The following is a 16,932-nucleotide window of genomic DNA, read 5'->3' as shown; positions in this document are numbered from 1 at the left end:
AATAACCGCGTTACAGTTCCTATGATTAATCGTATCGTTTGCATTCAAATCTATGTTTCTCGTGACTTCAAACGCGAAATACAAGAGGTGAAGATTCTTGAATAGCTTCCTGGGATTTTTAATGCCAGTTCGAAGAGAAATATTGCATAATCTTAACCAATGTTAAGAGGGAAATGCAATTGCAAAGTTCTCTATGCTCTTTTCAGATTATTCAGGACACTCGTAAAATGTCAAATAATATTAAATATTATTTCAATATTATAATATTAATAATATAATATAAATATTGTAATAGTGAAAATAAATAAATAGATGTTGAACAGCAGATTGTTGAGTTGTTGCATATTCAATGGCAAACAATATTTAATAATATTTAATATTAATATTAATTAATTAATTAATTAATATTAAATATTATTAAATATTATTTCAAGGTATATTTATTTAAAATACTCGAAAAAGATGCAACAACTCGACAATCTTCCGTTCAACATCTATTTATTTATATTCACTATTTTACTCCTGCATAGGATTTATGATATTTTCGAGGAACAAAGTCGCCGGTTTTTTAAAGCTACCGTTAGGATCGAGTCTTTTGTATGCGAACGATATCCGTTCGCGTCACCGGAACCAACCACGCCACCGTGTGTATCAGACTCGATTCGGGGAATTATGCGCCCGATGCGGTATAATTATATTCGTAATTGACGTAACCGCGTGGGTCTTTACACTGTATGATTTATAGCGAATGACACGACAGTTCAGTGTTGATAAATCATTCATCTAAACGGTACGGAGGATTGCGTACACACTATGTAGACTCTTTATTCCAACCTTTTATCAAACTGGCAGATCTCGTTACGGATATGGATTTAGCGAGTTCAATGCACGTTGAAGCATTATTCTTGGTGGGCCTTTTAATAACTCTTCCATTCGTTGCACTCTTTACAGATCTGTGTTTCGTATTCATTAGCAGGTCGTTCATCTTCAGTGTTTCAACCGTTTAACAGAAGTTCCTTAATCCATATAGACCTATAATCCGATCAATGTTTACAAATTCACGCGCTCCATATAGGGTCGGAGCACAGTTGTTTCCAATTCTTCAAACGCTTCGGTCGAGCCTGCTTCGAGCACCTGAATTTTACACATTTACTGTTTCGTCTCATTGGATGGACTATAATTTTATATATGTATTATTTGTTCTCCTATTATAATTATATTTCATTAAGCGGAATAATTAGAGAGAGAAAGGACAGGTTCGATGCACTTTGATGCATCTTGATGCACCTCGATGCACTTTGATGTACTTTGACTTATTTTTATTTTCTATCAAAGGATTAATAGTTGATAAACATCGCTGGTAAAGTTTGCTAATTCATCATTTGCCTTTAATTGCAGGGGAATTCTGGGAGAGCCCAGGGAGATCCTATGAAACACGTGCATCAAAGTGCATTCGTTTACAATTGGTAGCATCTTGCACGGCAAGTCATGACGATGTCTGTGGTATTGCATAACGCGAGAGAAGCGGTATCGAGCGTGTTGCTGGAGAGGACTGTTACCGAGAGAATCGAGGATGGAACGGGGTGCACAGAAGACCCGACATGATTTTATCTGGTGCGGTGCATCGTTCGTCCCGGCCAAACGAGTGAAAGTCGAATGCTGAGTACAATTCAGCATCCGAAAGCGGTACCTTGGCTTCTGTTCTTATTATACAGGATTTACGATCTCGAGGGTGATTAATAATTTCTTGTGGGGTCTTTCGAGACACGTTTCCCATCATCGTGTTGTCATTTATTTAACGTGATAGGAATATCTTCTTGTAAGGTAACGTATATAATTATTGACACGTTTCCTAAAATTGTCGCAAACATAATATAACGCGTTTCTTACATAATAAACTATAATTTTATTTTTAAACAGAAGAAAATAATGAGATACAAAATTAAATAAAAATTGTTGCTCTGTTTACGATTCACTGCGTCTCCTCTTGGGGAGTCTCTCCATGGTCCGCCGTCCGAAGGTTAAGAAACGCATTATATTATGTACTTATTTGTTTTCAAATTTTGATTCTTTGATAAAATAATTTATACATTATTAATAGAGTATTCAATCAAAATTTAAAATTATTCTCCATTTGTATAGAACTTAACCGTGGCTGTCCTTAATTTCTTTTTAATATTACGTTCCAATTCCAATATCTACCGAACGTGAGGTTGTAGTTGGTAAATGCAAGAACATCGGCTTCATTAATCGCAACATCGTTGCACAATGGATTTACGTCAGACTTATCCACGTTGGAATACAATATAACGTCTTACTCGCGAAATATTACGATGTCGATAGGCATTAGCTGGTGGAAAGAAGCCGAGGCGGGGGCGGACGAAGCGTAAAAGTCATCACGGTTGCTTTGGCGCGGGTGAAAGAGGGTGACGAGGTTGTTGACACCTGGCTTATACTACGTTCCTTCAACGTTTCGACGTCGGCGGTGTGCTGCTCTGAGAATGCCGATCAGAGAAGCGCTCCTCCCTGAACGCGGTTTGCATTTCTATTTTGCGTTTCCTTAGCGATCATATAGCCCGATATGAACGCGAACATCGTACCATTGTAAGACCACCTATAGTTTCACCTATCTTTCCTCTCAGACAATGGTCATTTCCTTTTCTTTTTTTTCAGATTTCCTTTCGAGTTTCAGTTCATGGATGGATTTTTTTGAAATTGACACAAGGACAATAGGATCGTAAGTACTTTATGTTTACCCTTTCGCTGCCATGATGGTCCTATGGGACTGGCGCTTGTCTTTTCACTGGGTGACCACCACTAAGAAAAATGTGCTATTGGCAAGATTGTACCATTATTTTAATATATTTCGCTGTTCTTTGCCATTATAAAATTTTTAATATGAAATCTGTGGCCCATTGGTGCAAAAATTCGCGTGACAGCGAAAGGGTTAAGTGAAACGAAGTTACAGTGCATTTAGATAAAAGAAGCGTAGTATTAAAAGCATCGAATTAATTTGTGCAACAGCAATGCACGGAAGGATTATTTTAATATATTTCGCAGTCCTTTGCCATTATAAAATTTTGAATATGAAATCTGTGGCCCACTGGTGCAAAAATTCGCGTGGCAGCGAAAGGGTTAAGTGAAACGAAGTTACAGTGCATTTAGATAAAAGAAGCGTAGTATTAAAAGCATCGAATTAATTTGTGCAACAGCAATGCACGGAAGGATTATTTTAATATATTTCGCAGTCCTTTGCCATTATAAAATTTTGAATATGAAATCTGTGGCCCACTGGTGCAAAAATTCGCGTGGCAGCGAAAGGGTTAAGTGAAACGAAATTAAAGTGCATTTAGATAAAAGAAGCGTAGTATTAAAAGCATCGAATTAATTTGTGCAACAACAATGCACGGAAGGATCATTATTTATTTATCAGAGTATCGAATAATGAATACTTTGAAGTTGTATTAGCATTTGAAAGTAGATTTTCTACTTTTTTATTCTTCTTTTAATAACGTTACATGAATGTCTTAATACTTACCTGTTCGATTTATGAATGCACGTAAGGTATTATTACCTCGAATTAAGCAAAAAGTATGTTAAGTTTAATTGTGAGAATAAAAAAATGGAGGCTCGTTAACACATTCCAAAGGAGAATTTCCATATTTTCAAGTAAAAAGACAGGTAACGAAGCTTCGAACGCAATTTTCCCCTCGTCGATTCATCGCGGGTTGATCCGTTCGAAGAAAGTTCCCGTAACGATTTCGAAATCAGCCCAGATATCCACGTTCCGTCCGTAAATCCGCGGCTTCGTCTGTCAGCATGTCTGCCTGGCACGTCTTTTCCCTTTCGCGAGAATCCGGCTATTTTATTCCGCGAAGCGTTCAAACGGTTTTCTCTCCGACCGAACACTGCGCGTTACGACTTTTAAGTGTCCCCCAGTTTTCGACTCCGCCATTGTTCGTGGCTTTCCTTCGGTGCAAAACGTTCCGCCATTGTGTTAAATCATTGGTAAATCTTCATTCCACGGATGACGTTTTTCTGTCATACTGTTTTAGGCATTCGAACTTATTAAATGACTGATTTTGGCAATGGGAAAGATCTGACGTAAATTCATGACATAAAAGTATTTTGAAATAAGGCTTATGATATATCAATTTAAAGTTTAAAGTTTATTGAAAATAACTACATAAACGTTTCGATAATATTCTTAATACAAAATGGCTGGTTCTTAATTGAAGCAACCGATGGGTTAGCCAACGTATATCTCAGTTCCAGTGAAGAATTAGTTAATTTGTTGTAAGAATTTTAACGAAACATTTACGTAGTCATTTTCAGGAAATCTTAAGCTTCAAATTGATGTATCATAAGTACTGTTTTGTGATACTTTTATGTCATGAAATTGTATCAGACTTTGTAGATATTGAATGAAAGTCGCTTCGGAATTTCACTTCGAACGAAATGGTAATTAAAACTTTCTATGTTATTGTCACGCGAAACGTGTTAATCGACAATTGTAGAACATGATGTAAGGTTTTTCAACGTGCTAGAAGTAGTATGCTCGTTATGTCACGCGTAATGTAATACATGCATACGTGAATATAATACTATAATCATAGCGTGATGAAAGAATATGGGTTCAGTACAATGTTTGATAATTCAATTAATTTTTGCATTACCATTAAATAGTGTTATCGTATAATTTTTAATTATTCTAGCTTTGAGATTCAAATTTCATTTGCAAACAAATTGCAAAATGAATTCATAATGAATTAATCCTTGAACGGTGGAGCCTGGATCAATCGCGAGGGCTCTCTCCATGGTCCGTCGAGGGTCAATAAAAAATCGAATTTGAAATTTTATATTACACCTAATAAATTTAATTATCTTTATATATCGAAAAAGAAAAAATTCAATTTGGTAAACTTTTCCTGGTTCGTTGCAATTAGTAAAATTAATTAGCTGAATTATGAAGTGATTACAGATAATTCTCACGATGGAAACTGCAATTCCTTCCTGCACTATTTAGTACTGTCAACGTTCCATTCGTAGTTAAATAACAATTATCAGATCGATTACCTAACGATGTTGATTACGATTCAAGGATACTCGTTAGCAAGGAAATTCGCCTGGGGTGTTAGCTTGGTAACGGGACGAGATTTACGATAAGATTGGATATAGGTGAACGACATAAGTTTAGCCTAAAGGCATGTTTCTCAACTTACTTTTAGCAATTTATTTTAGTAAATCTTTTACTTTTATTTTCTTGATGGAATAATAAATGGTATGCGCTTTCGAAAAAGAAAACAAAACAAAGTTGAATTGTGAATAATACACAATAGAAATAACGAATTGTAAAACAGCACGAAAGTCTATGTTTTGAACATCATTTAACTTAGAATAATTCATTCGGTGCCTTTTCTTTATTTTAATTAAAGATTTATTTTTAAACAGTTATAGTAATTCCAATTATTGAAATAATCTTTATTATTATTATATTCTCTTGTCACTTTTCAAATATTCAAATTAAAAATATTAATTAAGAAGGCGTAATACTAAAGGCACCTAATTAATTCGTACACCTAATAAATAATTTGATAACCTTTGATAGTCTCTAGATAACTTAGGTAATTATTCTCATTCATCGCGATTCATTAATCGCAAATGTTGATACTTCCGCGATTCGACAGATACATAAACAGACTTAACGAATATAAATAGTAATGGCAGTTCTAAGTAAACCGTTGCTACACCTTGGTGACAATAGTTCCACGTATCACAGTACTTACGTGTCTGTTTCCGTATTCAGGCACGTTACCGTAAAACAGTTACTGCGATCGTGACAAATTCGTAACGCTACTTGTCATTCATTAAAAAGACAATTTATCATTTCCAAGAGAAAGAGACGTTAATTTCATCCGTTATAATCGACGAAGGAACGCTACGTACAAACTGGTCTTTGAAAATTTGAATAAAAAGTAATAAACTTATGCAGTGTTATATCAAAGGATCCTACAAAGTGGATAATTAGAGAAATCTTGAATTGACTTATTGCGTAAGTTTAAGTAACGCAATTGAGAGCAATTAAACTTAAAACCTGCTTTAGATTTCACTTCGACTTGGTTACAGAAGAACTTGGCAATCAGAAGAATATCTTGTTTCTGTCATGCTTTCAATATTTCTGACGACTTTCTGAGATTATATTAATTTTATAACTCTTTATTTTTAAAAACCCATAGTAATTCCAATTATTGAGATAATCATTATTGTTATTATGTTGTCTAGTCACTTTTCAAATATTCAAAGGCGTAATACTAAAGGCACCTAATTAATTTGTACACCTAATAATTAAGAGAATTAAAATGGCACTCGAAGGAAAATCTGAAGAATGCCCAATATTATGGTAACTTCTCTAACGCCGTTTGTATGACACCCGGATTAACGCAAACACCGATGGTAAAAGGTGAAAATAAGAAAAAGCGAGGAAAAGACGGAGAAAAAGAGGGAACCGAGTGGAGATGCATGCGGAATGCGGCATCGGTTGTCCAAGGAGAACCACTTCGCGCTGCGCCCTAGATATTCCTCGGGTATCCGCGGCTCTGCCACGGCTCTCGCGCATACGATTATCCCTCGGCACAATTACCGAACACACTTGCGATCGTGTAACGTGGACGGATAATCGGTTGGAATACCGGTATTGAATATATTTAGACGAGACGAGTCGCGATTTCTTCCGCGATCGGCTCGAAAATAACGAGTAATACCGAGTGGCGACCGGTAAATCGGCCTCCGATACGCTTCGCGCGAAGAAAGAAACGCCTCGGCGTGCGTTGGTTTGAAAGAAATACCGGGGTGAAAATAGCGTTTCGTTTCGTTTTGCATACACTGGAAAGGCGTACGCGGTTCGTTTGCTCTTGTTCTCGAGCTCGTGCTAGCTTTCTCTTGTCGTGATTCGAGGATATTAGGAATTCGTACTGCCTAATGAGCTAATAACGATCATCGAGCGTGATCACGGCGAATAGAGCGACTCGGATCGCGAGGCTGACAAGAGAGAAGGATGTTAAAGATTTTTATACCCGTAATTTAGCGCACGCGAGGAAAGTATAATTCTTCAGAGAATTTCGAAGAAACGTTTGTGTGGAATATTTTTCTGTCACTTTTGACTTTTGAAAATCCTCCATTCGTTAGTTTCTCCTACTTTCTAAGTTGCAAAATCATTTTTTAGATTTTAAATTAATTGATTCATATTTGTTTATTCTGTAGCAGAAAGGTGGGAAAAATTTGTAATTAAAATTATTTATTCATTATTATTCTAATTTATACATACAATTGTGTCGTACAGAGAAAGTCACAGGAAGATAGACAAAAATCTTTCAAGCTCAATCCATCTTAAAGATACATATTTTTCGCATGAAAAGTTTCATCAAACGCAGGGAAAGGAAATAAAATCAGATTGTTAGGAAAGTCGTTGCTTTATTTAAGTATAAGTAGTCAGCGAATTTAATACAAACAGAAAAAAGAAATACAATTTATTACTGGATTAAACTAAAATTCAAAAATTCAAGTATTTCAAGTGCCATTTTGCTGTATCTATTTTTATGTCACGAAATTATGTCAGACTTATCAGAGCTGTGAAAATCCTTCATTTGATATTTGGTATTATAATTAAAGGAGGTATTACCATATTAGAAAGAAAGAAAGAAGGAACAGCAGTCACGTACAAAAGAAAAGCATGTTACATTAATGCTCGCTTCGTTCCAAGAATTGATTTCACACGGCGCTTATTCTTGATGCAAGATCGTGGGATTATCGCAACAATTCGCCCTCGATTAATCAATCTTCCACGTATTCACCGCCATTACACACGGTTTATCCAGTTATTACTTAACGTAAACAGCTTTTCTCAGCCAGCAAATATCGTAATTTCTATCAAACGAGTTGTTATTCGACCACGGAAAACCTACACCGCATTCTTCGATATAAGAGCAAAGCAAATTAATCGTTACGTTCATTAATTCCTCGTTCGATAAGTGCAAGAAAATTCAACACCAGGCACTTTTCGACCTCCAGTCTTTCAGGATGAAAAATTAGTGTCACGGTCGTGAATCGTGGATATTTAAAAAATTATCAAACTCACAATTATTAATTTGTCTAAAATTACTTTACGTTATTTTGTGAAAGAAAGGAGCTGTTTGTAGCGCAGGTAGCAAAGGTGTTAAATGAAGGGGAAAGGTTGTGCTGAAACAAATCGTAAGGTGATGCGACGGGTTCATTTAATCCGAGGCCATAACCGGAGACGAAAAGACGAAGAAAGCAGTATTCCACGTCGGTTCGAACGGTGAAAGTCGTCCAAAATGTCACTGGAGTTTAACCTTACCGCGAATACGTGTACGCACAGCTGAGTTGCTTGTGGCAGCTCAGGCGAGAGGTACATGCATATAATATGCCGTTGCGTAATTCACCTTCTGCCACCATAGACGCATCGGGATGAGGTGGATGAGGTAGCTGGTTTCACAGTAAGGTCATACGTGTACGTAGAAAGGATATAGCCGGATAAGATGGTCAAAAGATCCCCTAAACCAAATTCGACTTGCTATGAACCATTCGATAGGCGATGAAAAAAACACCAGCCTGTGCCAAGTTTCAACCCTGTATCTCATCTGGGAGGGTAGTTGCAGGTAAAAATGTAATCGCCAAGTTTTTGGCGAAAATTCTGAAAAAAATCAGAGACATTTCTATTTGTGAGGCACATATTACAGAATTTTTTCAGATTTTTAGATTGAAAACTGAAGCCGTGAAAAATCCAAAAACGTCAAAAAATGCTGAAAAATGGCGATTTTGTATGGAAGGAGTCGCGGATCGGGATTCATATTGTTTTTATAAGTGTATATTATCGATACTATTATTCTCAATTTTTTTAAGAATTTTTGGTCAGGTGCGCCATAGTAACTACCCTCCCAGATGAGATACAGGGTTGAAACTTGGCACAGACTGATTTTTTTTAATTACCTATCGAATGGTTCATAGCAAGTCGAATTTGGTTTGGGGGCACTTTTGACCATCTTATCCGGCTATACCCTTTGGTCCATATTTCTTCAAAAACAACGATTCATAATTGTTTATTATTTTTAATTGAAAGATCGAGTTGCATTCAGAAATTTTTAGACGTATATTATTTAGAAAGTTCCATTTCGTTTAAATGTTATACGAATCATTTTAATCGTAAATCTTCCATTTCAGGTATTTCTAGTATACAGGGTGTCCTAATAATTGGCATAATTGGAAAGAGGATTAATTTTCTTCATAATGTCCATATATGGCTCTTCTTTTGAATATCATTCAATTATTATAATTATATTTAACAAAATTGAATTCGTAGCCCTGATTAACCGTGACCCCAATGGAGGGGTCAGTAGGGAAACAGTGAACGAATATTTCGAATAATTCAAAGCAATTAATATAATTTCGCTAATTACTTATCACCTCTGTGAAGTAGTTACATTCTGTTTGTTATCAGACGGGTTCGAATTCTTTCTGAAAATCACTCGTACAGAAGGTTTCTTCGTGGTGATTAGAATGAATTTTTATTAATGTACGATCAAAATGCACGCTTACGTGCGGGAATTATAAGTTACATAAAATATCGGCGAGGTCTTTCACTGGAAAGTAACCGTGCAAGATTACACCGCACGGTGGCTGTGTAAGTGTAAATATTTGTTAAATACCTTAGAACCCGTCGGTGACATTAAGTTAACCAACTTCCGTGCACCAACCTCACCAACCCCCCGGTATTATCCATTCGATAATATTATTTGACTGATACAGGCTCGAGGCGTGTATTGTTGAAAATTGTAAGAGAAAGGGAAAGTGGCCTTCCATTTCTCAAACGACTGTCGTTGACGCCATCGACCTTGCCAGATGCCGATCATTATTTTAAGAAATACAGAGATCATCGACGTTAACTGATGCTTTCTCTTTCTGTCTTTTGAAAAAAAAGAAGACATGCTTGCCAAGAAGAGAGAAGTAATTTATAGATCAACGTATGTTAATTGCTATCTTACGAAATTAACGTTACTTCCTTTTGATGGGTCGAATACCGTGGGAGTCATTCGTAACCCACAGGGCAAATAAAAACAGCCTCGTCATTAAGGTAGCGAATTAAAATTTTGTATACATTGCAAATTAAAAATTTGAAAATTTATTATACATTGATAATGTAAGGTAGTAAATGAAAAATTTGAAAATTTATTTAATGGAGAAATTATAGGGACTAGGAAGGCTAAGATACCTCGACTTCCTTAAAGTTCTCCAACCTACTTCAATTGAAGGTACAACTAGGTCACCTTGCCGGAGGTTTTGCAACTTCGATAGCTGTCTAAGAGAGGTGTGTATATAGATTAACAGGGACGGATCTGTATGGTTCATATAGAGTGGTCTGAAAATCCGGTTTTGGGAAAATAACGAGAATCCCCCGGGGGACTGTCTTTATGTCAGCTTTGCTGGGGCCATGCTCGGACAAACTTTCCTCGAATTCCTGGAACGCATTAACCACAGCCCACCGTTTTGTTCGTTCTTTGTTCGCTGGGATAATTTAAAAATTGCACAACAATGAAAATAGCTCTTCGATTCCCTTTATGATCAGATTCAATTTCAATGCATTAACAAATTAAAGTTCCTCACCGATCATCTATAAGTGCAACGGTGCAGTTGAAAAATGCAACTGCTCTTTTCCTCTAAATAAAATTACACCTCTTTAAAACTCTGATCGTTAAACATAGAAATAGCAAATTTTTTCAAATTAAAACTCTGAACTATTGCTATTGAATTTTCTCACAGCTCGACACGTGTATGGGCTTTCTTCTAAATGGAACAGGCAGAACGCGTTTCTAAACAGAGCTGCTGTTGAACAAGTAACAGAGGTAGAAAGGTAGGAAGAAATGAATGGTTAGAGAAAGAGGGAATCCAAGGAATTCAAGTCGCACCTAGAAACAATGACTTCCAAGAGATATTCGCTTTGCACACCGGGTAAGAAAAAAGAAGAAAAAATTATCAGGGGAATGCAACGGCGAGGCGTGGGCGCAGAAACCCACGGAATCTTCCTTCGTTTCTTTTAATCGCACAACCTCTTTGAACCGCGCACGGACCATCGTCCGTGTCCGAGTTTACCAGCGAAATCTTTGCGTGCCTTGCGTTCGCGTATTTTCGCGTGTGTCACGCACCAGAAATGCTGTCAGGACGCCCACGCGTTTTCGCGGAAACTGGGCTGTGAAACGAAGCGTGCACGTTTCCGTAGGGTGCACGACCTGTATCACCTATGAACGTGAAATTATATGAGAAAATATTTATTAAAATTCTTTATTACTTCGGTGTTATTTCGAATGATTCAATAGATGTTACGTAGAAACGTTTTAGGAAAATCAGCAACCCCGGTGAAAAGGCGAATGATAGAAAGATAAGGTACTTTTACTGTCAACTTTCTTCGGCTACCTTCATCCTACACACCGATTTATATAATATTCGACAGGATAAATTAAAGTCGTTCCTAATGCAACAATTCCTAGTTATTGCGCTATCTCGACCGATCTAAAATATTCTGTTCGGTTGAAAGTTTTAATTAATCGAAACTGGCGTTTCTAACTTGGTACGTAGGTATTTTAATTAATGGATAAAACAGAGGATTTTCTCATCTGTTATTTATTACAATAATATAAATAATTTATTTTCATTTTCTTCTTGCTTTGTCAAGGACAGGAAGGAAAGTAAATAATTGTTACTTAAAGGAAAAGTCAGTTTAGATCTTGATCGATGATTCATACCGTTCGACTACAATCGAACGTCCTGCAATTATAATCGAAATAGAACGAGGAAGTCGATTATCGATTACGTCACTAATATTCCTGATTCGAAATCGATAAAAGTTGAAAACCAGAGTGGATTACGTGTCACAACCGGCGGAACGTGCTGGATTCATGAATTCATACACGTGTCCCCAATTGACGTTTTACGCTTCGTTTTTCGTACAAGTACTTAGTTCCTATCCACGTACGGTGATAAATTAGACAAAACTAATTCAAAAATAATTTCACCGAAAAGACCATTTGCCAATTTCAAATTATCGACGATCATCTGCAATAACATGTTTGTAAAATGCGCTGTGATGAAATTCAGATAATTTTCTACGTTCTAAATTATTAAACGAATTAAATTCACCGGGAGTAAGGTTGATTTTAATTTTTAACCGTAGACAGTTTAAAAAGTAGACTATCGATGCTCGCTCCGTTAATCTTCTCGTTTTCTCCTTAATGAGCATCGTAGAAGATGGATGAAATTACTTGCGCTCATCGTCGATGATTTCGAGGGAATTTAGAACGCTTCTTCTTTTCCTCTGTTTAGTATGCATTAGGGGAACACCCGTTTCGTTCAAGTTCGCGCAAAAGCACTTTAGTCGGGCGTGGCACCAAGAAAGCTGGGAAAGTGATATCTCTTTGCTGTCCAGTGTGTTCTGTTCGATTCAGGAACGTATTAAGATCCCCCTTACCCCTGTTGCTTAAACGAGAATGAAATTAAATCTGCCTATTTTCAATCATCGTTTCGGAAGAAATTCAATTTCATATTTTCAATATTCTTCATATTCGATGCGTTAATATCGAAGAATCCTCTGTTTCGTAATTTCGAAATTTTACGATACACTTGGGTGAAACGTATACTCAACTTTCGTTACTTTCATTTCTAAACGCTTTCCAAATTTTTACCAGATTTTTCTGCTCCTCTGTGCTTCCTACGAGCCGGCTATAAAATTCAAATTATAAGGTATGCTCGAAAAAACAGCGGGACCGGGTTCGATCGACACGTAACCGGAAGTCGATGGCGCTTGTTGTTCGTGGATAAAGAAAGATTCAACGAGAGATTTAAAAAAGGGAATTATCCTTTGTGCATTCCGTCTTCTATGATTTTCAGTGATAGAATCTATTTTTAGTATATCCTGCGTAATATCCTTTCTCTTTGAATGAAACGTGTCCTTATTCTGATTTATGGCATCTGGAGAACGCAAAGGTACAGTGTCGAACTCTTACAGTGGAGAACGGAACCATTCGCTGGTTGCTTCTTTGAATTCTCCGTTACCAGCCAGAGGATACAGAAATTCTCTTTGTTAGTTGCAAAATTATTTTGTAGATTTTAAATTAATTTTTAAATTTCAATAAATTGTCTGCTCTTTATTTGTTTATTATTTGTAGCAAAAAGGTGGGAAAAATTAGTTAATTAAAATTATTTATTCATTAGTATTCCAATTTATTTTCAAAACTTTCATTAAATGAAGGGAAATAAAATAAAATCAGATTGTTAGAAAAGTCGTTGCTTTATTTAAGTATAAGTAATCAGCGAATTTAATACAAAGCGTAAGTACTAGATGACTCGTCGATTAGCTGAAACAGAAAGAAGAAATACAATTTATTAGACACATTCGTTCTATTCTGGATTAAATTCAAAAATTTCAATATTTACTAACAATAAAAAGATATAGAATTTCACGAATATACCTACCATTTGGCAATAGAGAAGGGTTTACAAGAGTCCGATGGCCTGTCGTACGTTAATCCCGTCACACACTGTACCAATTGTGGCCGACCGTTTCTACAGACCACTATGTTCGTACAGGCATTGTTCAGTCTGTGTATGTCTCCGTTATTACAAGGAACTCTACTTAAGTTAGCAGGAATACTTTGCAACAGGGTCCAGGGATTTTCAATTTCCTCTGTCGAGTCTTGTACACCGAACGCCTCTTTCTGTTTTTGGCTATCGATTTCTAATTGCGAAGCGACTGGTCTTTGGTTCCATGGATCGGTTTCCGTTTTGCTTAGCCAGGGATTGGTGGAATAAGATGGTTGCTGAGGTCCGTAAGATGGCTGTTGCGGTTGCTGAGGACCGTGAGATGGCTGTTGCGGTTGTTGGGGACCATAAGATGGCTGTTGAGGTTGTTGGGGCACATAGGGTGGCTGTTGAGGTTGTTGGGGTACATAGGGTGGCTGTTGAGGTTGTTGGGGTACATAGGGTGGTTGTTGCGGTTGCGGAGGTACATAAGGTGGCTGTTGTGGTTGCGAAGGTACATATGGCGGCGATGGTGGATAGGTCGGTTGTTGCGGAGGTAAAGATGGTGGTTGTGGTTGCGAAGGTACATAAGGTGGCTGTTGTGGTTGCGAAGGTACATATGGCGGCGATGGTGGGTAGGTCGGTTGTTGCGATGGTGGTTGAGACGGTTGAGTAGGAGGCTGTGGTTGCGAAGGACTCGTTTGAGTTGGAACCGTGGGTCCAGGAGTTGCTGCACCTTTGCAATTCACGTTGTACGGGTAATCGCATACGCTTAGCACCTGTGGAGCAATAAATTAGAGAAATTAGAGGAGGCGAGAGCTCGCTGTTGAGCATATTCTGTTAATTAGAGTAGGAAAGAGTCATTTGAAATTGACTCCTAATATTTTCTATTCTTGTTATTAAAAAAAAAATCACTTCTAATTTTTGTAAACGTTACTAAACATTCTTCTATAGAAATTACTTAACGAGAATACTAAAACCGAACGAGCTCAGCATGTACGTTGAATTTAATATCAAGAAGCGACACGGAAGTCACTGGAGGTAGCCTTTGACCGTGTACGGAGGGCAAGCGGGAGTTTCGGTGTAGGAAATTCTCACGCTCGCATGACGAATGCTGATATTTTGCAACTTAAAATTCTGTCCGCGATCTAGGAATAACTTGAGAACGAAATTCTTACGTCGTTATAGACCAGGCCGCGAGGACAGGCGAATTTGATAGGCTTTCTGTAGACGCACACGAAGAACTCCGAACAGTTCGTCGCACTTCTGTAACGACCGTTCGGTTCCGGGCACAATTTTGATCCCGGGGGCATAGGTGGTTCTAGTAAAAAACAAGAAATAATATTAAAAAAGTTCTTGGTTAACACGTTGAACGCCATGGGGGTCACCGGCTACGCAATTTACACACGCCTGAATAATTAAAAGAAAACAAAAGAAAGCGTGAAATTTGAAATTTAAAAATTAATTATTACTATTCTTAGTAATTAGAGCTTTAACGTTCACTGTGGCGTTCAACGTGTTAATTAGATAATTATTGAAATAAAATTTTTGATTTTAATCAACACCTTGATAGCTGCACATTTTATAGAATCTATGATATTTGTAATTTTATTAATCACATTTAACTGTATTCAAATTTATGAAGCGAAAGGGTTAAATCGTTATTTACTTACTCGGCGTAGGCATAGGACGGCTGCCGCAATTCACGTTGTAATCGTAATCGCAGACCAGAGTAATATCGTTGAATAGTAAGCTGTCGGGGCAAGTTTGCTCGGTGACCACATCATCCCAGCAGTTTAAATAATTAGCGCAACCTTTGGGGCTCGGAAATTGTCCCCTCATAGCGTAACATCCCGGCTGTGGTGTCGCGGTTGGTATCGGTTTAATAGTCGGCGATATAGGCCCTGGTAGCTCGTTCGTGTCTCCGGGATTAGGAATCACCGGATAAAGTTGTCTCGTATTCAACACCTCTGAATCCTCTGATTCTGTCGCGTTCGCCGCTGCATTAGGATCTTTGTTCCAGACGTTTGGACGGTTGTCCAGCTTCTGTAGTTCCACCAGGTCCCATACATTCTCTAAATCTACTAAATACACCATGAAGTATTAACAACACGAGAAATGATAAATATTTCAAATAGAATCTTTTCAAAAATAATAAAACAGTAATTTTTGACTTTCGAATCGATTAGCACCGGTTGATTTCACAAAGGAACCGATCGAAGAAAAACATCTATCCCGATGAGAGGAGTTTAGAAATGAATTAAAATTCCACGAAATCACTGACCTTGACGCTGACGAGGGTGTTCACGGTGTCTGCCGCCGAAGGTAGACACCGTGGTGGTGGTGGTGGTCGTTCGTCTGGCAGCATCGCAGATACCGAGCACAAGAGTTAATACTATCAAGATGAATCTCATGACGACCTTTCACCTGGGCGATCGTCGATAATCGAAGGTACAAGCACCCTCGAGGTGGCGTGTCACGTTGAACTCGCGTTAATCGTTGAAGAATCGCTCCCGGTACCTCCGTATCCTTGTACGATGTCCTGATGCTGGATGGTCTGGACCTGGTCGGTTCGAGGGCTTACATAGGGCATCCCCCACCATACTGCTTCCCGTAGGGAGTAGCTTCTCAGGACCCCAATTACACGGGCGCAGGAGGACCCTGCGGTGGACTGTTGCTCAGGAAGTGCACGTTTTCTGCACCACTCTTTGCTTGCCGCTGAAATGCCCCTCCACTTAGCTCGTCACCGGGGTCGAAGACGCCACAAGGACGCGTTTCGCTGCGACGCCGATGGATTCTTATTGGAGGAGATTTAGAATGACCGGTCAGGACCGTGTGATTCCACGGTGATCATTCGTCGTTTAAGAAAGAACCGTCGTTGGAATAAAAAAAAAAAAAAAAAGAAGAAGAAAGATGTCGCGGTTGGTAGTGGTGGTCATACACGGCCGACCGCGTAGGATGTCAAGGTCCCGTCAAGATGGACGTACTTGGGTAGGCCCAGCCTTTCGAACAGTATTCTATAACGGTATTGTCACCAGACATTCCATGTGCATTCAACTTTACACTCATTTTTTCGTATTCCCTTTGGACAACATCCTGGTGCACACTCCGCAGGATCCCAGTGTCATTCGATGACCCTTAGAAACATCCTCTCTGATGATCCTCAGTTTTCTTTCCCGAACCAAAATTGTTCACGCGAAGAAATATTTTTATTAAAACAAAGTAACCGATCGTCTAGAAAAATGATTGTCCTTGGACAGCGATGCTTCAACTTCCGGCGTGGTTGTTCTCCGAAAATATTCTGACGCAACTCGGTGAACAGACAAAAATCGCGATCGTTGAACCTGC

At 38.1% G+C, this 16,932-nt stretch overlaps 1 protein-coding gene and 1 long non-coding RNA gene across 4 annotated transcripts in view; one reads left to right on the top strand and one right to left on the bottom strand.

The window, feature by feature from the left end:
* LOC143306285 (uncharacterized) overlaps positions 1 to 16,932 on the top strand; it is a 28,717-nt gene that overhangs the window by 6,798 nt on the left and 4,987 nt on the right. For both annotated transcript variants that reach the window (XR_013063732.1, XR_013063738.1), the window contains exons 2-3: positions 1,399 to 2,604; positions 2,674 to 2,737. This is a non-coding gene — a long non-coding RNA (uncharacterized LOC143306285). The remainder of the gene's footprint in view (positions 1 to 1,398; positions 2,605 to 2,673; positions 2,738 to 16,932) is intronic.
* Positions 13,336 to 16,137, bottom strand: LOC117605486 (uncharacterized). 2 transcript variants are annotated; one of them, XM_034326882.2, is made up of 5 exons: positions 15,869 to 16,137; positions 15,258 to 15,668; positions 14,763 to 14,905; positions 13,540 to 14,363; positions 13,336 to 13,421 (listed from the first exon to the last, which is right to left on the bottom strand). In XM_034326882.2, the coding sequence occupies exons 1-5, from the start codon at positions 15,996 to 15,998 to the stop codon at positions 13,418 to 13,420; spliced, it is 1,512 nt and encodes a 503-aa protein (XP_034182773.2). In that variant the 5' UTR covers positions 15,999 to 16,137; the 3' UTR covers positions 13,336 to 13,417. The 2 variants fall into 2 exon arrangements, with proteins under 2 accessions (XP_034182773.2, XP_034182774.2); XM_034326883.2 differs by having other exon boundaries at positions 15,258 to 15,665.

Source organism: Osmia lignaria, chromosome 3 (genome assembly GCF_051020975.1).
Source record: "Osmia lignaria lignaria isolate PbOS001 chromosome 3, iyOsmLign1, whole genome shotgun sequence".
In the NCBI taxonomy this organism is placed as follows: domain Eukaryota; kingdom Metazoa; phylum Arthropoda; class Insecta; order Hymenoptera; family Megachilidae; genus Osmia; species Osmia lignaria.
This window is presented reverse-complemented; position numbering and strand designations above follow the sequence as displayed.